Genomic DNA, 24,604 nt, shown 5'->3' on the forward strand with positions numbered 1-24,604 from the left:
CTCCAGAATTGCTATAATAAGAGCCCTTTCTCTGTCTCTAAGAAAGTCCCAGTAGGATGCTGAACATGTTTGGAAATCCCCAAGAGTTTAGCTGAGAACGTCCACGTCTGATCCTTTCACAATGGACTCCAGAGGCCTCAGTCCCTTCCACTTCTCCTTCTTTTGTTTCCTGACATTAGCAGCATGGTCAGAGAGGGAGGGGGCAAAGAGGGTTTGGGGGTTGGAGGAGGGTGCTCATTTCAAAGAAGGCTATTGACAATGATCGATGACAATACACGCAAAGAGATGGGTGGAGAAGAAGGATATGTTTGAGGGTGTCTGGCTCAATTACTTTCACATGTCTTTCTCTGTACAGGTTGTTTCTGTAGGAAGATCAGATGTGTCACTTATGGCCAGCCTCTATCCCTGCAAAGGGAATGACCCCCAGCATCCAATCAACTGACTGATTTTACAGGCCTTGTCCCGCCTCCTCCATTCCTTCACAACGTCATAATTTTCCTAAGTTCCAATCAACATCGTCTGATTTTACACACTAATTTCCTCTTACTCATCTCATCCATAGGTTACATCATTATCCAATAAAACAGAGGGGTTCCCTCCCTCTTTCCACACTTCTTTTCACAGCTGCACTTCTCTCCGCAATGGTAGCTGAGAACTCAAAATCACACTAGGGTTTGAAGGAGCTCTTGATAAGCTCTTGATGAGATCGATACAAAGTTATTCACAGGGAAATTACTTGTCAGCTATTCTTTGGCAGTTACTTTGTCAGTATCTGCCAATGCCATGACAAAGCTGGCAGTGTGCCCAGGTCAGGCCTAAAGCAAACAGGGCTGCCAGCTAGCTGCCTTCTGCCCTGTCACTCCACATGAATGAGGGGAGAGAGGATAACTTTTGACAGCTAACTCAACAGCCATGGATGACAAACTACATCAAAACGAAGTTCACACGGAGAACAAACACACTGAGCATGTTACAGCCATATCCATAATCACCATTAAGGCAAAACAGGGCAGAGGGAGGGATTGGACAAAGAACAAAATATTATATTTAATCTCAATACTGAAATCTGCTTAGATCACAGCAAAGGGATTTCAGGAACCAATTCCACAGTTTAATCCTCCAACCCCATGGATAATGGTCCTCGTGATAACATCTACACATGCCTCAGGCAGCCCCACCCCTCTACTGCAGCATTACATGTGCCTGCCATAAGAGTAAACAGATCAATTATTATTCTCTTAAATCATGTCCACACAAAGGAGAACATAACATTACACACTACACACCCCTACCAACCTCTGTCTGCCTACACAGCCCCCTCTCCCAACTGTCTGTCTGTCTGTGTTGGGGGGGACATGTTTAACTATACTTGAGGACCAGATGTCCCCAAGAATAGTAATCAAACCATAAATTAGACCAACTGGGGACATTGACGGTCCACACAAGGAAAAAGGCTATTTAAGAATTTACATTTTTAAGTATCGGCGCATAGCAATTTGAATGATTCAGAGGTCCAAAACTCTAGCACACAATGGCCACACAATTGGAGAGGCTGTGCGTGTGTGTGAAAGAACGCCCACCGCCCAATCATCCATAAGCATGCACACTCAACACACCAGAGGAGGATCTCTACAAGCTCCTGTGTGCTAATTAGTCACACAGGACTGACTGCAGTTTGTTGAAACAGCCTGAATAAACAGCCTGAATAATCTGACAGGGAATCAACCTGTATATGGGATTCTCCACGTCATGTGCATCTTTGAAAATATATGAACTACAGATATCTAAGGCTGTGTTTAGAAAGGCTTCCCAATTCTGATGGTTTTCCCACTAATTGGTCTTTTGACCAATCACAGATCTTTTCACATCAGATCTTTTTCAGAGCTGATCTGATTGGTCAAAATACCAATTAGTAAGGGGATAAAAATCCTAATTGGGCTGCCTGTCTAAACGCAGCCTAAGAATGTCAGGTTTATGGACTCATGTCAGAAATGACCACACTTTGTAACGCCGTTGCTTTAAATACTGCATTTGAACTAAGCCCCATGAATACTGTTTATTGTGTTGTAATAACATCCTGTAATAAACTATACCAATACAGTCCTAACAATCTATTACATTTTCAGTGGTGCATTCAATAGTGCTGAGTGATTAGGGCTTTTTGAGGACGGCTCGGTTTTGTTTAGAATCGTTAAATTATCATGTTTTCATAATTTTTTGGACATTAAATGCACTATACATTGTGGGTTGAATTTCATAACAGAATAAAACAATTCATAAAAGTCCTATGATGGTAGTGAATGCCCATTACTGCTTATCACTTATTAACCATCATTTAGTCACATAACTTTAATAAAATATTTTGTGGTATATGACCAATATACCATGGCTAAGGGCTGTATCCATGTTGCCAGCCTTTAGTTGTGGTATATTGGTCATATACCACAAACACCTGAGGTACCTTATTGCTATTATAAACTGGTTACCAACGTAATTAGAACAGTACAAATAAATGTTATTTTTAGGGTGATTTATCAGGACAGACAAGACTAGCCTGTATCTCACAACCTCAAATCAGTACATAAGATCATCTTTCACTTCTTCAGGTGAAGTGTCCTCTGTCCTTCAGTTCAACAGGCCCACACATGTCCCTCAGCAGCCTACCATTTGACACGTTCACAGAGAAGTGAGGGAAAGCCAAGTTCAGGTTGCCTGTACATAGATCAGTTCAGGTTATTCCTGTAAAGTAGATCAGTGTGACTCATACAGTTAGATCAGGAATTAAGGATGTTTAAATGTCAGAGTGTTGTTGAGACAGTGACCTTTGAGTTTCTAGTAAACAGATCAGACATCTTGGACAGTAGAGAAGACACAGCGCTTGGGTTGCTACCAGTCATGGAAGCACCCATGCAGCAGTGCCTGGTGTGGGCGTGAGTGAGCAGTGAGCGAGAGGGATGCAGAGGGCAGAGGACACAGACAGCTGCTCTGAGATCACAACCAGAGGCCAGAAGCTCGGTCAGAGGACTAGCACCACAGTGGGTTAAACAACAATAAGGCCAAGCACGTCACATGAAGCACCCGGGCCACACTAGTCACGATCAACACATTGCCAGACATAGACTGACATATAGCACAGTGCTAAATACACAAAAACACACACACAGAGAGAGAGAGCTTAGCAGCCTTCTAGTGGTCAGATGCAGTTGAGTCAGGGCTGTGCGCTAATGAGATTTTCACACAGGCAGCTGACTGCTCTGCCCACTCTGTACTGTATTGGTGAGAAGGCTCAGGCCCAGACAGAACACCAGTCAAATGTCTTAATGAAAACCACAGCCCCCTAATAACTCTTTCTACTTTGCATAACACACATTTTTATCACCAGGGTCATTACCTGCATAATGAGGGTTTTAGATCACCAAACGCCCTGTTCTCTTCCTAGCCTGTCTGTGACAACGTCTGGTGTGGAAAGTACATTTTGGTCTGGGTAGCCTCAGCCAAGACCTACTCTGTCTCTGTTAACAATTATGCAATCTGATTGCCTTTGGGTGTTGGAACTCGCTTTCCTTGGCCGGCAAACGTAACACCAAAGCTTTCCAGTTTTAGTTGCTGCGTCAAATTGGACTGCCACCTCAATGAGCCCATCATTCGTCTGATGAGGTAACTGACTATAGTTGTTTATGAACAATGCACAGCGCCAGAAAGTGGGCTTGCGAATTACACAGAGTTTCCTTCTTAGGCCAGTCGATCATTGACTAATTGAACAATTCCATGAGCTGACATGTGATGGGGACAGGGTGACGAATTGGGTTGCCACCTGGGTTTGGGTCAATTTAATTTAAATTCCAGTCAATTCAGGAAGTACACTTAAATTCCAAATTCAATTCTGTTCAATGCTTTTCAACTACGAAAATTAGGAATTGGAATGTGGTTTACTTTCTGAATTGACTGGAATTTAACTGGAATTGACCCCAACCCTGGTGGCCACTAACTAAACATTTCCTACATTTGGGCTCAGATTAACAGATTGCACAAACAGTAGTTTGTGACTGTTGGACTCATTCTACAGTGAGAGAAAGCAGGCCAGAGGACATTTTAGAGGCTAAAATCTAAAACTGTGGACGAGCATTCTCTTCACTGGATCAAACCAGGAGCTGGGAAATGACTAAAGGTTACACAGACATAGACTGGAGACACGACTATCTTAGAGACTGCTTAACAAAGAGAGACAGGAAGATATCGTGAACATTTTCTCAAACACGTTAAATTAGATTAAACTTGTTTGAACAGCGAGCAGCTCCTGCCTCCTGAAATGGATGGGCCCACAGCCTGAGGAATGTGTGCCCTACTCTGTCAGAGGAGATGCCTAAAAATGACCCATTCTGGCCAGTCAATAGAGGGTTGCCTTGGAGTCTGTGGAGTTGGGCCTGCCCTGCAAACAGCAAGTGGCCCTGCAGAGACTCTAGGGACCTTTAAGATGGAGCGGAAGGTGTGTGTGTGGGGGGGGGGGGGGGGGGCTTCCAGCAGCACCTTTGTGTTCAAGATGGCTGTGGTTAAAGTGGAGCTTAATCCAGGCAGGCAGAGGTGAGTTTAATCACAGGGGCATTATCCTGCACACAACTACACTAAAGAGAGGGGAGGAGGCGGCAGTAACATAGTGCAGACAGGCTCCTATCATAGCCAGGGTAGGCAATGAGCTGGGATAAATATCAAATTAATACATCACTCTTCTAGTCATCTGATGACTATGGAAGGAGTACTAGAAGACCATTATATTCTCCCCTGTACATTGCATTTGTATGTACTCAGACAGCTGCTGGTCATCTGCTTGGACAGTGGTGCATGTACCATGAGCGCACACGCTGCAGGGTCAGATGTTAACATCTGCTGCATAATGAGCTGATCACCCTGCTGCAGCACAGCAGGCAGAGCAGCCCCAATGTGCTCCTCTCACTGAAGCTGTCCAAATCACATTAAAATCAGACCACTCACACTGATGGGCCTGGCTGATAAGGATGACATAAGGCCCCAAATTACCATCATGTTGATTTTGGACTGACACAATCATGGGGTTTTTCTAAAGGAATGCTAATTAAGCAATAAGGCCAATATACCACAGTTAAGGGCTGTTCTTAGGCAAGACTTAGGTGGAGTGCCTGAATACAGCCCTTAGCCGTGGTATATTGGTCATATACCACAAACACCCGAGGTGCCTTATTGGCATTATAAACTGGTTACCAATGTAACTAGAACAGTCAAAATAAATGTTTTGTCATACCCGTGGTATACAGTCTCATACACCACGACTGCCAGCCAAATCAGCATTCAGGGCTCGAACCACTCAGTTTATAATATACAGTAATGCACTTTTGGATATCTGTTTAAACGCTGGGTTCTGTATATCGGCTTGTAGCATGAACAGATACGCAACAACGAAATGACTAAACATGGGTTTAACTTTGCCAATTGGTGACTGTATCACGCAGGCAAATACACCATATGGGGAAATGGGAGAGAAAGTGAGAGAGATTCCCTCTGTCACGGCCGTCGAATGAAGTGGACCAAAGCGCAGTGTGGTGAGTGTACATATTCCTCTTTATTTGAAATGACGCCGACAAAACAATACAAAAACGACCGTGAAGCTTAAGGGCTATGTGCCACAAACAAAGTTAACTTCCCACACAGAAAGGAGGGAAAAGGGATACCTAAGTATGGTTCCCAATCAGAGACAACGATAGACAGCTGTCCCTGATTGAGAACCACACCCGGCCAAAACATAGAAATACAAAATCATAGAAAACATAGAATGCCCACCCCAAAGCACACCCTGACCAAACCAAATAGAGACATAAAGGCTCTAAGGTCAGGGCGTGACACTCTCCTAAATTAATGTAATGATTGTCCACTCGAGCAAAAAAGCACATGTTCCTCTGTTTCAAAACATGTTGCATAAACTCTGTAAAATAAATAAGCTCCCAGTAATGGGTTGGGTAAATCACCCGCGTTTCGGCATCACTGTGCCTTCTTCAGGGTAAAATCAGGAATGCTCACATTCAAATATAGCCTATATCAAAACATTGCAAATGAACACAGTTCAGTATCCTCTTAAAAATCAGCTAGAGCATTGGATATACATTACTTACATGGTAATATGGCAAAACATGAAAGAAACCATATATACACACAAAAGTATGTGGACACCCCTTCAAATTAGTGGATTTGGCTATTTCAGCCACAACCGTTGCTGACATGTGTATAAAATTGAGCACACAGCAATGCAATCTCCATAGACAAACATTGGCAGTAGAATGGCCCATACTGAAGAGCTCAGTGACTTTCAACGTGGCACCGTCATAGGATGCCACCTTTCCAACATGTCAGTTTGCCAAATTTCTGCCCTGCTAGAGCTTCCCCGATCAACTGTAAGTGCTGTTATTGTGAAGTTGAAATGTCTAGTAGCAACAACGGCTCAGCTGCGAAGTGGTAGGCCACACAAGCTCACAGAACGGGACCACCAAATGCTGAAGCGTGTAAAAATATGTAACGACGTGCGCTGAGAGTCGTGAACCAAGTTCAGGGAGTGAGTGTTTTAATAAATAAACACACCATAATACAAAATAAGAAACACGAACAACGCACAGACATGACACAGGAACAGAAACAATAATGCCTGGGGAAGGAACCAAAGGGAGTGACATATATAGGGAAGGTAATCAGGGAAGTGATGGAGTCCAGGTGAGTCTGATGCAGGTGCGTGTAAAGATGGTGACAGGTGTGCACCATAACGAGCAGCCTGGTGACCTAGAGGCCGGAGAGGGAGCACACGTGACACTCACTACCGAGTTCCAAACTGCCTCTGGAAGTAACGTCAGCACAAGAACTGTTCGTCGGGAGCTTCATGAAATGGGTTTCCATGGCCGAGCAGCCGCACACAAGATTAAGATCACCATGCGCAATACCAAGCGTCGGCTGGAGTGGTGTAAAGCTCCCTGCCATTAGACTCTGGAGAAGTGGAAACGCTTTCTCTGGGGAGATAAAATCACGCTTCACCATCTGACAGTCCAACTAACTAATCTGGGTTTTGCTACCTGCCCCAATGCATGTTTGGTGGAGGAGAAATAATGACCAGGGGCTGTTTTTCATGGTTCGGACTAGGCCCAATACAATTACATTTTAGAAGATTCTGTGTTTCCAACTTTGTGGAAACAGTTTGGAGAAGGCCTTTTCCTGATTCAGGATGACAATGCCCCCGTGAACAAAGCGAGGTCCATACAGAAATGGTTTGTCAAGATCGGTGTGGAAGAACTTGACAGGCCTGCACAGGGCCCTGACCTCAACCCCATCAAACACCTTTGGGAGGAATTGGAACGCCGACTGCGAGCCAGGCCTAATCGCCCAACATCACTGCCCGAGCTCACTAATGTTCTTGTGGCTAAATGGAAGCAAGTCCCTGCAGCAATGTTCCAGCATCTAATGGAAAGCCTTCACATAGGAGTGGAGACTGTTATAGCAGCTAAGGGGGGACCAACACCATATTAATGCCCATGATTTTGGAATGAGATGTTTGACGAGCAAGTGTCCACATACTTTGGTTGTGTATTGTATATCCACCAATTGTGAAAATCAATTAAAGTACAACCAACAACAGAGGAGTTCATAAAACAGAAGGGCTCCTAAAATAGCTGTCCATGCCTGGGGGGGTTGGGGGGTTACCACTCCAGGGGATCATTGTCCGAAGGGGGCTTGAACAGGCTGTGGATGGAATGCTGCTGAACAGCCCTGTGTATTAATTAGGAGCTAACAGTAGTAGCTAGGTTATTATGGTCATTAAAACAGACAGCTCGCTCATCTCTGCAATGCTTCCCATCCCCCACCACATACTATAAATATATACACTGACTGGTTGGGTTTAAAGCTGATTAATTTATCGTTCCTTGTGCAGAGCTGAGTAAGACAGGAGGGCCGCGCTTAGTACAAAAAACCTAGTGGAGGGTTCAATTAAACCGAAACGGTGCTGTTCTGAATGACCAGTTAAAATGGGGAGGGTTTAGGTTGTGGGTTAGGGCTGGGCGATATGGCCAACATATTATATCACGGTATTTTTTTTTTTTTTTTTTTTTTTTTTTTTTTTTTTTTTTTTTTTTTTTTTTTTAAATTGGACGGTATTTTTTGTTTTTGAATAATAAAAAAGTTGTACATTTGCTTTATGAGTAGTGAGTGATCCTAGGGTGGCAACACATACATTCTAAGTGATTTCAATGAGTCTTTCTCCATTCTGATTGTTTTATACAAATTTCAGCACTTTTATCATTTCTGCATTTCCTGTAAAATACTACTTGAGTAAAAGTATTTGGTTTTAAATATACTTAAGTATCAAAAGTAAATGTAATTAATACAATGTACTTATTAAGTATCAAAAGTAAAACTATAAATAATTTCAAATTCCTTATATTAAGCAAACCAGATGGCACAATTTTTTATATATTTCTTAATTTACAGATAGCCAGGGGCACACTCCAACACTCAGACTTAATTTACAAACAAAGCGTTTGTGTTTAGTGAGTCCTCCAGATCAGAGGCAGTAGACAACCAGGGATGTTCTCTTGACAAGTGCGTGAATTGGACCATTTTCCTGTCCTGCTAATAAGCATTCAAAATGTAACGAGTACTTTTAGGTGTCAGGGAAAATGTATGGAGTAAAAAGTACAGTATTTTCTTTAGGTATGTAGTGAAGTAAAAGTCAAAAATAAATACAAAAATAGCAACTTAAGTAGTACTTGAAAGTATTTTTACTTAAGTACTGCTCAATTGAGAATTTCCACACTGCCACGTAGGGCTGAACAATATGGGCAAATAATCTCTGACTTATTTTTAACCAAATGTTGCAATTGCAATTTTACCTGCGAATTAGAGAAAAACTGTTGGAATCATGGAAACAGAATGACTATTCTAATTCTATAGTTAGAATATAAGAGTGGGCACTTTGAATACAGTGTTGTTTGAGATGACAATGAATTAAAATACCAGGGAGGAGTTATTGTGACTGTCACGCCCTGACCTTAGAGATCCTTTATTCTCTATTTTGGTTAGGTCGGGGTGTGACTAGGGTGGGCATTCTAGTTTCTTTATTTCTAGGTTGGCTTCGTATGGTTCCCAATCAGAGGCAGCTGTCTATCGTTGTCTCTGATTGGGAATCATATTTAGGCAGCCTTTTCCCACCTGTTTGTTGTGGGATCTTGTTTTTGTATTGTTGCCTTAGAGCACGACAAACCCGCACGTTCGTTTCTTTGCTCTTTATTGTTTTTGTGACGGTTCTCATAATGAAAGATGAACCCAAACCACGCTGCATTTTGGTCAGATTCTTACAACGTTTGCGACAGTGACAGGGTAGGAACTAAAGTGTTGATAAGTGTTTCCTAGGGTACACTATAAGCTTTGGCTACATTGCATGTTTTCTCTTAGCTACTTCATGTAGCTAACATATTCCTCTGATTTAGAAGATACTGTTGCACAAACATGCTGATTTAGGTCTACACCATCACTGGTATAATCAGGCTGCATTAGCTAGCTACGTTTGCTCTTACTCAGTACATTTATTAGCAGCTAACAATTAGCATCTCACAAGATTTAGGGCAACTTGCTAAGAAAAGACAAACTAGCTGATGTAAGAAACAAACTAATAGTGTCATTACAGAACGCTAGTGGATTTATATTAAGGAAAGTGAAAACAGAATTGTCGTCAACAATGTTGCATGTGCTGCATTGACCATGCAGACTGAACGCAAGTGTCTCGTGGTTGAGGAACATCAAGTGCTCTCCTTGAGTGACAGGGGGCGTGGCTAGGTCTGTGTGGAAAGCGGCACGGAGAGAGATGACTCAAGTAGCGAGGTAAACTATAAAAATTGACATTACACATGGCGTATCACATTTAACAAACCAAACATTCGAATACCGGTATAGAAGGTAAAAACCCAAACCGGTCCCTGCATTAATACCGGTATATCATAAAATACGGTATACTGCCCAGTCCTATTGTGGGTTAGGGTACAGTCAGCATGGCCGCTGCCCTTTAAATTCATCATTGCTCATTGCTTCAAGCCACACCCATCACCCCATGCAAATGTACCTCAAACTCTGTTCAAGAATGTTGAAGGTTGAGAGGAAACGCACCCCAGGCAAGGCAATCTGCCAGGAACTGATCTGAGTACTGCTTCCTTTTCCTTCTTCCTCCCCACAGCTCTACATCCTCAACCTTTCCCTTGACACCACATCCTCAAATTCAAGGATCTATCTCAGCGGCTGCCTGCCCAAGCCAAGATGGAGAAAAACACAATCTGATCTTGAACTCTTTATTCTTCACCGTGACACTGCTTTACTTGACTTACTGGCCTGGCAGACCAGGAACAACAAGTTATACAGCTGAAATATTCAAAAGCAGCAATTCAGGTCAAGTGCTCATGCTCCATCCAAGACTGTCTGACCAATGGCCCATTTCCACTATTACTATCAGTTCCAGATCTCTGACCACGTCTGACCGGAAGGAAAGCCTGAAGGTGCAGGGCTATAAACAGGAGTGCCCTAATTTAATTTCCAGACACCATTTCTCTTTCACGGTAGACAATGGCCTGACAAATTCAAATAAGAACTGCTCCCTTCTAGGAAAACTCTACGTTTTAGTCTTGATGGCTTTGTTCATTTCATATTCATTCAACACATCCAGGATTTTGACAGGTTGCCAACTAGCATCAATGTTGAAAGGGATTTTATATAATTCATAACACAAAACGAAGGCTGGCACCAGGCTTCTAGAAACCATAGATGATGAATACAGCAACACCACTATCTTCGCACAGGATTGTGGACGAAAATAAATCTGCAAGGAATGCTGGATTCACTAGAAAATATATTGACTAGAAACTGTGGCAGTGGTGGGACGAGCATTCAGCAGCAGTGTCGCTGTGGTTGCAAGGCCAGTGTTTAGTACACACATGGTTTCAAACTCTAGCCAGCCTCTTGGCTGTACACTAACAGTCCACTCCAGACCATTTTCAGCCAAGCAGCATTTCGCTACACTCGCATTAACATCTGCTAACCATGTGTATGTGACCAATAAAATTTGATTTGAGTACTGTAGATGTGTTCTGGGAGGAATACACAGTAATCACAGCAACATAACTTACTTGCTAAGTCAAGTCATTATTTTGTATTCTTATTTTTTAAGAAAATTAATCTTGACAGACTAAGTCAAGAAAAACAAATCTAGACTTTTATGGCCAAACATTTCAAGAGTCTATGCAAAGATTTTATTACAATATACTGTGTAATGCTCATGACTCAGCCATAGAAAAACAACAGTATTTGATATAGTAGATAGAAAATTGCCTTTTTTGTCCATCTGGGAGTTGTATGTAAGCCAATCTTGTTTAGAAGAATCCTTTATTCACCTCTTTAACCTCAGACATTATGTCTCCACCCACCCCATTGGTGTACTGCCTATGTGATGAGGTCGGGCTCCCAGGTGACCATTGACATCATTGCCTCTGTGGTCCTACAGAATAGAAGCTGTGAACCAATTCCACCCCCACTACCACCGTCTCTGCCACGTCTGAGAGATAATGCAGCAGACAGGCTTACTGCTTTCAACTCCAGGCAGATTTCATACAGCAAAATAAAATAAAAAGTAGAAAATATGAAAAACATTTAGAGCAGACTAAACAATCCAAAACCTGCAGCAACCTACAGCAACTCCCAGAACTGATTTAGCTCACTGGTGTCTCATCTACCTAAGCCGTGTCATTCAGTGTTCATGTGTGGTTGAGAGGACAGGAGTAATTCCTCAGGCTCTCAGCCAGATATTTAGCTCCTAGCTATAGCATGAATGAGATATACTTTACAGGTAGAAAATAAGAACATTTCAGCATGAGCTGTACAGGAAGACAATCTTAGTAGGTAGACCTATGTTGCCCTATTTAACTCTATGTAAGGTCCATATTTACTGAGAGATGTCCATAAGACCATTACCCATATGATGGCTACAGTGTTAAAAACAAAACAAAAACGGCCTAATCTTCTTTCATGTCAACAGCTCATTCACCTCACACAGACATACACAAACACACACAGAGAAAGACAACTCAGAAGGTCACAGCAGCACATCAGTACGAGGGGCAATATGAGCTCTATCCTTTTCACTTCCAGGCTTGTCCCCGAGCCAGGAAACTCAAAACATCTGAACCTCTCCATCAATGCAGAACCTCCCCCAGGTTCTGCCACTAATACGATGGCTACAGGTAACTGCAAAAATAATGGAAACACAAGTAAATGAGGGATACAAAGTACACTGCTCAAAAAAATAAAGGGAACACTAAAACAACACAATGTAACTCCAAGTCAATCACACTTCTGTGAAATCAAACTGTCCACTTAGGAAGCAACACTGATTGACAATAAATTTCACATGCTGTTGTGCAAATGGAATAGACAAAAGGTGGAAATTATAGGCAATTAGCAAGACACCCCCAAAAAAGGAGTGATTCTGCAGGTGGTGACCACAGACCACTTCTCAGTTCCTATGCTTCCTGGCTGATGTTTTGGTCACTTTTGAATGCTGGCGGTGCTCTCACTCTAGTGGTAGCATGAGACGGAGTCTACAACCCACACAAGTGGCTCAGGTAGTGCAGTTCATCCAGGATGGCACATCAATGCGAGCTGTGGCAAAAAGGTTTGCTGTGTCTGTCAGCGTAGTGTCCAGAGCATGGAGGCGCTACCAGGAGACAGGCCAGTACATCAGGAGACGTGGAGGAGGCCGTAGGAGGGCAACAACCCAGCAGCAGGACCGCTACCTCCGCCTTTGTGCAAGGAGGTGCACTGCCAGAGCCCTGCAAAATGACCTCCAGCAGGCCACAAATGTGCATGTGTCAGCATATGGTCTCACAAGGGGTCTGAGGATCTCATCTCGGTACCTATTGGCAGTTGTACCTACCGACACTTGTAGAATCTATACCAAGGTGCATTGAAGCTGTTCTGGCTCGTGGTGGCCCAACGCCCTATTAAGACACTATTTTGGTGATTCAGAGGGGTTGGTTAAATGCGGAAGACACATTTCGGTTGAATGCATTCGGTTGTACAACTGACTAGGTATACTTTTCCCTTTCCTTTATTTTGGCAACCTTTATGTCTCTGCCTCAACAGTTGTGATTGACCCACATTCACTAGATATAACAACTAAACATTAATGTAGGCCCTTCAGCAGCATACAAAGTTAGTATTAATCAATACTCTTCACTTCATGTGTATTTGTAGTCTAGTCTGTGAACTCTCAGATCTCCAGTCCATGGAACTTTCCCAAAAACAGCTTTACTTTGGTTGTGAGATTCTGGCTCATTCTGCCAGAGTTCCTTGTGCTTGGCAGTTACTGTGTGGCAACAATCATCCCCAGCCTTGAGTGTCTCCTCCTGACCCTGCAATCAGTCCTTGGCCAGAGTGTCTGAGCTGTGTCATTTCCCAGCACTTCCACGAGCAGAATGTTTTTATTGGTAAAACACTCAGTCATAACCGGCCGGGAAGTCCCAGCTCAAGAGCTTGCAAGAGACTGACAGGATTTCAACTTTTGCCTCATTAATACTCTCTGTATTGCCAATCCATGTAATCAATAAAGCTACTGGTACTGACAGCTACATATTCCTCAAGATTTCTAAAGCTGGTTTGCTCAATTTACAAACAATAAAACTTAGCCGATCCTGACATCTTCTCTGTGATAGGTATAAATGTTGTGACTTCTTACTTTCTCTTGGAGGCCTTTGGTTACATTGGCAACACACACCCATAAAATGAGACAGTCTTCTCTGGCTCCTGGGGTAAAGCACACCAAGTTATCTTAAGTTGGCCTAAGCTTTTTCAGGATATTCCCCAGGGGATGTACGGAACCTGTAAGAAGCCCAATTAAAATGTCTGCCATGTGGTGAGAAAACAATACATGATGACTGTATGACTGATCTATGCTCCTAGATGGAAGGAAGAGGATAGACTAAGACTGTAATAACTGGCAAGCAGGGAGCCCTAGGGGCATGTATGACTCCACGCTATTCATACTCAGAAAACAGCTAGCTCTTCCACAGTGAAAAGACTCCAGTTTTCATATTCACTTCAACAAAAAAGGTATCAGGTCAGAATTAAACTGAAATAGGGTCCAAACAAATGTTCCAGTGAACAGAGTTGTCTTCATACCACCGTTACTGGGCAGGCAGCCTCAAGTCTTTCAGCCAATCGCATCTCTTTCATAATACAAAAGAGTGCAGCAATTAAAACAGGAAAAACTGTCTAACTATTATACCACTAAAGGTGTGGGTGGAGGAGGCTGTGAGGCTACACTATGTAAACAGCTTGAGGGTAAATGGCTTTTGTGTTTGTGTGTGTAATTGTACCTATGTGACTATGAGTGTGTTTTCTGTGATTATCTAACCATCTCACCTTTGCCTTCTTGGCCAGTCACCTGCAGGACACTTCTCACTAGCGGCCTAATCCTATCATATCTCCTAACTGGATTAGAGGGGCTTCCTCAGCGGTAGTGAGTCAAAGAGGGGAAAGTGCTCAAGGATTCACCTGGATCCCTACCCCTCAACTGTAGGCTATACTTCAACCTGGTAACCACAAAGTCAAAAGGACATAAATATGATTTCAAAAGAGTTGTTCTACCCAAAAGACCAACCTCTTACATATCCTACTTTGAAGTCACACCTTTTATTGAAAAGCAACAGTGATATGTAAGAAAATACACCATGGTATGCCAATGAAATGCATCTATGTTGGTTATCATCTTGGGATGTAATTGCACCATGTATGCTAAGTAGTTCACAGGTTGTCAAGCTGATAGGCCAGCGGGCCAAATATATTTGTTGTAATGTTACTGTACAGCTATTCTCAGAGTAGTAAGCAGTTGGCCAGGCAGTGAGCAGGTTGTGGTACTGTACTGGAAAAGGGCAGACCGTGGGTGTCCAGCCAGAGATCAGGCTCTGGTTTCTCACACGTCTCCCACTCAGGGTCGACTGACGGCAGCTCGGATATCTGCACACACACTTTGATCTGCTCAGTTTTTCAGAAACATATACCATACCTCCAGCAAAGCCCCAGGGCATGTCCTCAGCAGGGTTTCCATTATTTTATTTTTTGTAAAGCCGATAAATAAAAACTTCCACCGACCAATTGTCCCATTGCGAAAATGTTTTTTTGCCTATTCATTGATGGAAATACGTACATTTAAACCAGTCGTACTTATCGGTCTATGGGTTAATTTGTATAATTTAGTGGAATTAAATTGCTGTGTGTGTATATATTCATTATGCATCTTATTTATCACACATACACAGCATAAAGATACAGCGCCTTTGAGTGGAAAATCTGAGACAGCGTTTTTATGAACCCAACCATTGCACAACAATTCTAAAACTGCAATCGTGTGTTAAAAATAGTTTTGATGGCCACGATTAAAAAGAGATACTACTTCTAGGCCTATTTCTCAACCGGTAGAATAACTAAAGCACACTTCCAATTCGCCATTCAAATGCAAAGGCAGGCTTCATCAGTAACCTATATCTCTCATGTACTTTGACATCAGTGTTTTCCTGCTAATTGTATTATTAAACTAACGTTTGCACGTAGACTATGGCCTTGTGAGCATTGCTGCACTTATAATGTGAAGATCTAATAGTTTGTCAACATTTTAAGCTAAATGTTCTGATCGGTTGCATCAGACTCATTGCTTTTAAACTTTTTTTATTTTTATGTAGCCTATGCCTAATGGTTGTATGAATTTAGGTTCTATCGTCCCACAACTGTCCCAGAGTCTGCCTGGAATAGGCTATTTCTTTCTCGACAAGCTGACCAATAGAATAGGTCAACTTTTCTACTGTGGGAGAATAGTATATTGATGTAGGCTAGTGATTGTTGCCCATTACTCATGTTGACTGAGGAAAAGTAAATGTGGACAGTTATGCTAACATCTTCGAAGTCCGCATCGGAATTCGGTAAAACGGGCGCACATCCTCGGCTTGCATGTTCTGTTAAAATGAATTACCGGGCGGCGCAGTGGTCTAGGGCACTGCATCGCAGCGCTAGCTGTGCCACCAGAGTCTCTGGGTTCGCGCCCAGGCTCTGTCGCAGCCGGCCGCAACCGGGGGGTCCGTGGGGCGACGCACAATTGGCCTAGCGTCGTCCGGGTTAGGGAGGGTTTGGCCGGTAGGGATATCCTTGTCTCATCGCGCTCCAGCGACTCCTGTGGCGGGCCGGGCGCAGTGCGCGCTAACCAAGGGGGGCGGGTGCACGGTGTTTCCTCCGACACATTGGTGCGGCTGGCTTCCGGGTTGGAGGCGCGCTGTGTTAAGAAGCAGTGCGGCTTGGTTGGGTTGTGCTTCGGAGGACGCATGACTTTCGACCTTCGTCTCTCCCGAGGCCGTACGGGAGTTGTAGCGATGAGACAAGATAGTAATTACTAGCAATTGGATACCACGAAAATTGGGGAGAAAAGGGGGTTAAAAAAAAAATATATATATATTAATTACCATAATCTAAAATGTGATTTTTGTTATTCTGAGCACCATGGGTGGATGCCCTAATCATTTATGCACCCAATGCATATGGGTCTGGTAAATTTCTCAAATGTCTGGTAAATTAAAATGCTGCTGGTCGAATGTCCGGGTGCCACGATTTCATAATGGACACCCTTGTCCTCAGGTTAACCCCATGTGGATGCTGTACTCAACACCAGCATCACACGAATGACCCTGAATGATGCAACAGGGTGATGACTTAACAAAACAGGTCTAGGGGACCCTATATACAAACTAGCCCAATGTCAGGTCTGAAGCTGAACCTTTTCATATCAGTCTGTAGGTCTACAACACCCAGTTCAAAACACAGCAACATTGTTAAGCTCAAGGTATGCAATGGGACCAAAATATCCACTGTTCCAATAACCTACAAACATAAATAGCACCAGTGACCAAATCTACATCTGGTCTGACACAGGAGTTGCTCACCAGAAAGAACTCGCCAAATGACCTTCAAATACAAGTAGGACTGTTTTTCCCATGAAATCCCCTAGGAGGTCAATGACAATTCCACCAAAACTAGGAATATTTGAACAGTCTATCACATCCTTTCAGGTCACGATAAGCGTTATTAACTGTCAGATGAGCAATGAACCAATCTGGGTGTGTGGAAATAATTAACAGCACACTACTAATTACATTTAATTAAGTCATTTAGCAGAGTGACTTAAAGTAGTGAGTCCATATATTTTCATACTGGTCCCCTGTGGGAATCAAACCCATAACCCTAGCATTGCAAGAGCCATGATCTACCAACGGAGCTACACGGGACCACTACTCACTCACAACCCTCATTCTGTCATTTAACAAATGCAGTCACAAGCACAGACTCTCTCTCGCTTACACAACAAACATATGTTAACACACACACACACCATAAGGTTGGAGAGGTTACATCGTGTAGGCATCTGCGTAGCTGAGACTTTTTCCAGCCATACAGAGGCAGATCAGGTCATGAATAGAAACAGGAATGTATGCCTTTGTTTGATTCAGAGATTTAGCAGGAAACAGATGCAATTAAAGGTTATTGCAATAGAGGTCTTCTCTATAGATTTCACAGAAGAATGAGTGTATTCAAGAGCCCGCCATGTTCAGTCAAACGGAGAGAGAGGAGCCCCAAAAGTGAATCAACAAGCAGCAGCAGCCAAAAATATGTCTATATAACAGATAAAAAGCTGTGCAGCTAAACGGAGGACAAATAGGTTGTGGAAAAAGAAGTCAATTTGTATTTCTTTACGGGGACAAAGCAGGGGCAAAGGGACAAACATCACATTCTAAAGGAACTGAAATAATCAGACAGCATGCATACATGAGAGAAATCTATAACAGCAACCATTGAGTTGCTCCAATTAACAGGGCACAGTCCATGGCGATACACAGGTGCAGCTGAGAGCCAGTCACCTGCAAAAGTAAGTACTTGAGTCACTGTTTGCTTCTGCTTAACCTGGTCTAGACACACACACCATGGGAACAGTGGTGGGGGTGGGGCATTCCAAGTGCTTCAGGGAGCTGCCAAACAGACGAGCACATCCTGTCGCAACGCAAATCTAGGATAAATCCCTCATTAAACTCTAGGATAACACTCAAGGGAGGATGTTACCACCATAGAATACTACAATGGACATCTCTATGGTTACCACCTTTACCAGGGCTTAGGACCTCAATGAAAACAAACTCCCTCGTAAAACCAAGGGAGAATCAGTGAGGGAACTTCATTTAGGATACATTGATGAATCATATGCCAACAGTCTAAATGAATGCCAACATTGTAAGGATTGAAAACAATCTATATCCTTTTTCTAATTTACAATCAATTCATGTCATATTTGAAGCTCTGTCCACCCTTCCAGTTGTTCAAGTTCAGATATTGGCCAGTCTAAATTATGAAGCGTACAGTTGGTGAGGGTCAGGAGTAGGCTACAGTGTTAAAGTTCCATTCCAATCACTAACCTGTAACACATTACACCCCCCACTCCATCAACAAAACAGTCACCTCCCTTCATTCCTTCTCCCACCCCATTCACTGGGTCAAAGTCTCCCAAGTATCCAGATTGACAGTTGAAGGAGTTCCTAAGTAAATTGTGATGATAAACTGAGAAGGCCTTGGTGTGGATGGAAGTGGACACAGAGAGAATGTAGAGGAAGTTGCAGTTGTACTGTAGAAGAATAAACATTCAACTTTATGAGAGATCAGATGCCATAACATTGCTGCCTCACAAAAATGTGTTGCCGACAAAGTAGAGGAAATGCTTTGACCCTTCCAAATAATGGCAGGGTTGTTTTTCTCTGGTCCAGACACTAAAGAAACAGTTTTCTTTTCAACTCAAGCCAAACCATCAGCGTATGATAGCAGATCCAAACTTACTTCATTAGCCAAGCAGAAAGCCTAGATTGTGGTGAAGTAACTAACTCCTATCTAGCAGAAATTACAACGAAGCATGCCATGAAATGTGGTACATTTACATGAACACAAAGCCATCACCATCTACTTACTACGCAGTTAAAAAAAAATATTAAAAATAAACTGTTTAGTACACCGAAACAGTTGACAATCATCTTGCTAAACTTAATGTCTACACTGAGTATATAAAATATTTGGAACACCTTCCTAATATTGAATTGTCCCCACCTTTTGACTCTACAAGGTGCCGAAAATGTTCCACAGGGATGCTGGTCCATGTTGACTCCAATGCTTCCCATAGTTGTGTCAAGTTGGCTGGATGTCCTTTGGGTGGTGGACCATTCTTGATACACACGGGACACTGTTGAGTGTGAAAACCCCCAAAAGTGTTGTAGTTCTTGACACAAACCAGCACCTATGTTACAGCCCTTGGTTTTTCCATTTTATACTTGCAGGTTGGAAGTGCACTGATTTGTGTCACCTCGTTAGTCAGTCTATAGTACACCTGTGCTGGTTGGTCATCTCGTCAGAGGGAAGGTGTTTCACCTGTGCTGGCCCAGGTGCAATTTAAGAGTGGCTGGCCCAGTGCTACAGTTGTCTTGAGAGACCGAGGGTTAAAACCTTTAGTTGGCTTTCCCTATTCTTATTTCTAGACAAACAATCCTTTATCTCATTTAGTTTTTCTTCCTGTCTTTAAGTTTGGTGTGGGGTTTTCTTTTGTTTTGCTCTTCTTGGGCAAATTTAGTGGGCGTGCATGGTAGGTGTCTTAGGTTCCAGATGTTGTTGCTAGTTAACTTTCAGTGGACACCCCCATGAGTATCTTTCAGAACCCCTTTTAAAACCCCACCTGTTTGGTTTTGGTTGTTGGTCAGTGACTCTTAGTTAATTCCCTCTTCTGTTTGAGTGACATTTTTGGTTTTCTTCCTGGGGAACGTAACACCTACCATACCCTGTTCAAAGGCACAAATCTTTTGTCTTGCCCCTTCACTCTCTGAATGGCACACATACATAAACTGTCTCAATTGTCTTAAAAATCCTTCTTTAACTTGTCTCCTCCCCTTCATCTACATTGATTGAAGTGGATTTAACAAGTGACATCAAGGGATCATAGCTTTCACCTGGATTCACCTGGTCAGTCTGTCATGGAATGAGCAGGTGTTCTTAATGTTTTGTATACTCAGTATATGTTGTGAAATGTGGCAAACTACAAAGGCATACAACACATTGTGCTTGTATGTATTTTCCTCCCATGTCTCCTCTTCTAGTTAGACTAGATGTCATATACTGTATCTGCCAGAGAACTGCCTTACTTTGATCTACCAGCCAGTTTATGTGCCTAGCTAAGCTCCAGTGTATTAGTATAGTAGGGGCTGGTCTGTGTCCCGGCTCCCAAACCAGTCAGACTGACAGTTGCTCCGGAAGCCCAGGCATGCCAGTGGAAGAGCTCTGAAAAAGCACTGCCTCGTGTCTAATGATTCAAACCAGCAACAGCGCAGATGTGAACTAATCCACAAAGAACGCCAAAGCGCTCCCTGAACCAGAGAGGGGGATGAGGGGAGCGGAGCGTGAAAACGAGAGTATGTGGGGAGCCGACACAGGGAAAATGAGGAAGAAATAAGACGAAGGCCAGGGAATAGGGTAGATACAGCTACCCATCCAGCTGGCAGAAACCCAGCTGTCATTCTTATGCCTGCTCCATTCAGGGCCACACCTACCTCAACAATCCTGGTTGGCGCATAGCTCCAGCACTAGACTGCTTCAGCACAAGATACAAACAAGATCTGCAGCATGAAAAGGCCTATTTAAAAACACTATTTAAAATGGAAAGACATTTTAGAAAGATTATCTCAGAGTCAGGCAGACTTTCTGTCATAACATAGGGGCAGGAAAAGGAGTAGGTATTCTATTCACACTGAGGAGGTAATACGATGATATCACAGCAAAATTCTCTAAATATTAATGAGACAATGTACACTTGTTCCCACTGAAAGCACAAATAGGGAAATCTTTACTGATTTTGCCATATGTGCGTACACACACCTACGGATGTCAGGATGGCATCGTTTATTTCATAACAAAGAGCTGACTATGGGCTTGCTCATGCTGTATGATCTATTGTACTCTAGTCACATTATAAGAAAATAAAGGCAGTTGCATTGCCATGGCAACTCTCGGTCTACACAGCCATGTCAGAACTTGTCCATGATCTCAGCAGGAGGCCCAGAACAGACAGCTACGAGGCCAATTTGTGTCTCTGAGGTGGGGCTTGGAACCCACCTCACCTTGTTTAGCCTCCATCCCCACTGACTGATAGAACTTCAACCTAAAGAGTAATCTTCTCACCCACAGCAATAAACCCCTATTTCTATTGAATATAGAACAAGGGCAGTGCATGAATGTACAGTATGGTTTTCTCTTTCTCACTCAAAGCAAGAGATATTGTTTTTAGACATTTATAATAGGAAGAAACGTTATTAGCGTTGAATTATTCCCTTTCATCCAATAAAATGTATCAGATGTCCCTTCCATGAGATATTTCCATAATGCCATGATTCTAAACCCCTGGTAACTGAGGGGTGGGGGGGGTCAGAAAGAGAAGGGACAGCATATTTACCCGGAAAGGTGTGTGGGTTGGGTGACCCTCTCTTGAGGCACTTGGAACACAGAACATGAACAGTGTAGTAGAGCCCGGGCCACTCCTGCAGAAGGACATTCAGCTCCTCAACCAGTGGGATTATCGCTTGCCAAGCAGTCCAGATATTTGGCAGGGAGGCATGGCTGGCTATGGACAGTGACTCGGCCTGCAGCCTGCCCCGAGCCGGCTGGTAACTGACCACCACAGGCACTTTACCGCGATAGGCAAAGATCTGGTGCCTACCGTCTGACCGCTGAACCACATGGCTGTTGATCTGCACACTGTAGCGTGCAAACAGTCCAGGAGGGAAGAGAAAGGGGAAGCTGTATTCAATCTGCAGCTGCTCCACAGAGAAGAACTGACTAGCAGCCACTGAGCTGCCGTTCACCCAGGCTTCGGCATGGGGCTCCTCATTGCTGACATAGCTGGGGAACTTGTACCAGACGGTGGCCCCGTTCAGAAGCTTGCTGCGGGGCTTGTTAATGCAGTAGCAGACCCCCATCTTCTCTAGCAGCTCCATGATGAGGTGGAGGTCCTGCTGGGTTTGGATGAGAGGTCTCAGGAGCAGCCGGATGACGTTAGAAGGCAGGAGGCCGTGGCTGAGGAAGCCCTCCACTTGGTGCTGTAGATGGGTAGCCCTGAGGTTCTCTCCCTTCTCCCCATCTATAACTACACTGGTCCTCCTCTTGTCCCCCTTCTCACTGTCCGATAGTAGTCTCTCCAGCAGCGTGGACTCATCCCTCTGGAAGAAAACGTTGAGGATGGCAATGAAGCGTGGCAGGTTGTGGAAGACATACTCCTTTAGTGTCAGACTGTCCTCGAAGTAGAGTAGCTTCCCACTCTCGTGTAGGTAGGACAGGGCACTCTGCAGGCGGTCCTCCGTGAGCCCAGCCTGGAGGCCCAAACGGGCCGAGTCCCACCACGAGAGCCACAGATCCTGGGGCTTAAAGTGCAGCTCCTCCAGCATCTGCCAGGACTTGGGCAGCACGCGGTGGAGGTTGGGGAAGATGTCGCGATGGTCAGCCACTGACATGAGCTTCTCCCTCAGCCTCTGGATATTTATCTGGCTCTCCGTGCAGCTGACACACAGGACAGGGGACAGGATCTGTAGCCTGTGGTTCAGCATGTACTGCAGCTGGGCTTTCTTCCGTCTCAGGTTTTTGTCTGTGACGCCGTAGAAGAGGATGTGAGGGCTGGAGGTGCGGACGTTGTAGCCCTGCTCCAGGGCCTGGTCCACCTGGTGGGCAAGGCTCCGCAGGCAATGGGTGTCCCACTTCTCCTGCAGGGAAATCTGTCTGTGGATATCAAGGCTCTTCCCCTCCACCTCCATGTCTCCACACAGGTCTGTGTGCGTGCCCACCATGCAGACCACAGCGTGGGGCACTTTGGCATTGAGGAGATGGAGGAAGTAGCCCACGTGGGTGTAAAAGTTCTTGGGTGAGTATGTTTTCAGATTCACAACAAGGATGTACAGAGCACCAGGTGAGAGAAAAAAAGGTTTGATGAGGTCATAGTTTGGCTTCCCTGACAGGTCATACACTAAAAATGTAAGACTGCGATCGGCGTCCGCTACCCAGTTAGTCACATCAACCCCTTTGTTTCCCTGAGCAGAGTTGGCATCCTGCTGCTCACTCACAACACTCTGCCTGAGCTGTGTTTTCCCAGCATTTTTCATTCCCATCAGGACCAGTTTTAACCTGGGTTTCACAGCCAGCTGGGAATGTGCGAGTTCCTTTTGATAAGCACCGATGTAGGGGATCCCCTTCATACAGACCTCATAGGGAGGCTGGATGAGGGGGTTATCCTTCACCTTCCAAATGTTTACCTTGGAGAGTTTTCCAAAGTTATCTGGAAGTATGGCTATTTGGTTACCCTGTAAAACAAGCTCCTCCAATCTATTTAGCTCCACAATGGAGTTGGGCAGATAAGTAATGTTATTATTGTCTAACCAGAGGTTTGCCAGCCTATGCAGCTGGCCTATCTCCTCTGGAACAAAAGACAGTTTATTTCTGCTCAGGTAAAGCTCTTCTAGTCCTGTGATGTTTAGGATAACCTGGGGAAACTCCTCAAGCTCATTAGAGGATAGATTCACCATTTTAAGTCTCTGCAGGTTGCCAAAGGAATGAGGCAGAGCTGTGAGGTTGTTACTGTCCAGCATCAGGCTCTCCAGGTTGTGCAGGTGACAGAACGTGTCTGGTAACGTGGAGATGTGAATGCTGCTGAGCCACAGGTTCTTGATGGACTGCAGCTTAATGATGTCATCTGGTAGACACGCAAACGTATTTCCAGAGCAGTCGAGCTCCTCCATGTCACTGAGGGCAAGAATCTCTGGGGGAAACTGGTTCAGCTTGTTGTGATCAGCATCCAGAGAACGGAGCCTCTTGAGCTGTGAGAAGGACCTCGGGAAATCACATATGTCATTGAAGCTTATGTCCAGCTCCTCTAAACAATGCAGTGCCCCAATCTGTGATGGCAGGTACTGGATGTTGTTGTGACTGATGCAGAGCTTTTTCAGCCCCTTCAGCAGGCCTATGTCCTCAGAGAAGTGGCCCAAGCAGTTGTGGCTCATGTCCAGCTCCACAAGAGGACCCAGTTCAAACACCACAAAAGGAACTGTGACAAATTTATTCCTGCGGAGGACAAGGCTACGCAGGTTTGTGAGGGTTGCCCCCAATCCTTCTGGTAGCTCGTGCAACGAGTTATTGCCCAGATTGAGTACCTCTATATCGCTTATATTTTCAGGTAGAATGATCTTCTCCCTGTTTTGGGAGCAGATGGTGAGTTGTCGCAGGTTGCTTCGCAGCTTCCTAGAGCGGAGTGCAGCATCTCTCCACAATTTAGCCGTTTTGAGATTGTTCTCCTTGTCCCCCATAGTTTTGCAGACCGACACCTCCTCCTTGTTTTCATTGGGAGGAATCATCAATTATCCTGGCAATATGGTGGTCTAGGTGCCCTTGTGTCATCGAT

General features: G+C 44.1%; 1 protein-coding gene across 1 annotated transcript in view; it reads right to left on the reverse strand.

Annotated features, from left to right (window-relative positions):
• Window positions 1-24,557, reverse strand: part of LOC120044814 (malignant fibrous histiocytoma-amplified sequence 1 homolog) — a 32,607-nt gene extending 8,050 nt beyond the window's left edge. Inside the window, exon 1 of the mRNA XM_038989486.1 lies at window positions 21,617-24,557. Within this exon, the coding sequence (XP_038845414.1) occupies window positions 21,617-24,557 (2,941 nt within the window). The remainder of the gene's footprint in view (window positions 1-21,616) is intronic.
• Window positions 24,558-24,604: the final 47 nt, after the last annotated feature.

Source organism: Salvelinus namaycush, chromosome 3 (assembly GCF_016432855.1).
Source record: "Salvelinus namaycush isolate Seneca chromosome 3, SaNama_1.0, whole genome shotgun sequence".
In the NCBI taxonomy this organism is placed as follows: domain Eukaryota; kingdom Metazoa; phylum Chordata; class Actinopteri; order Salmoniformes; family Salmonidae; genus Salvelinus; species Salvelinus namaycush.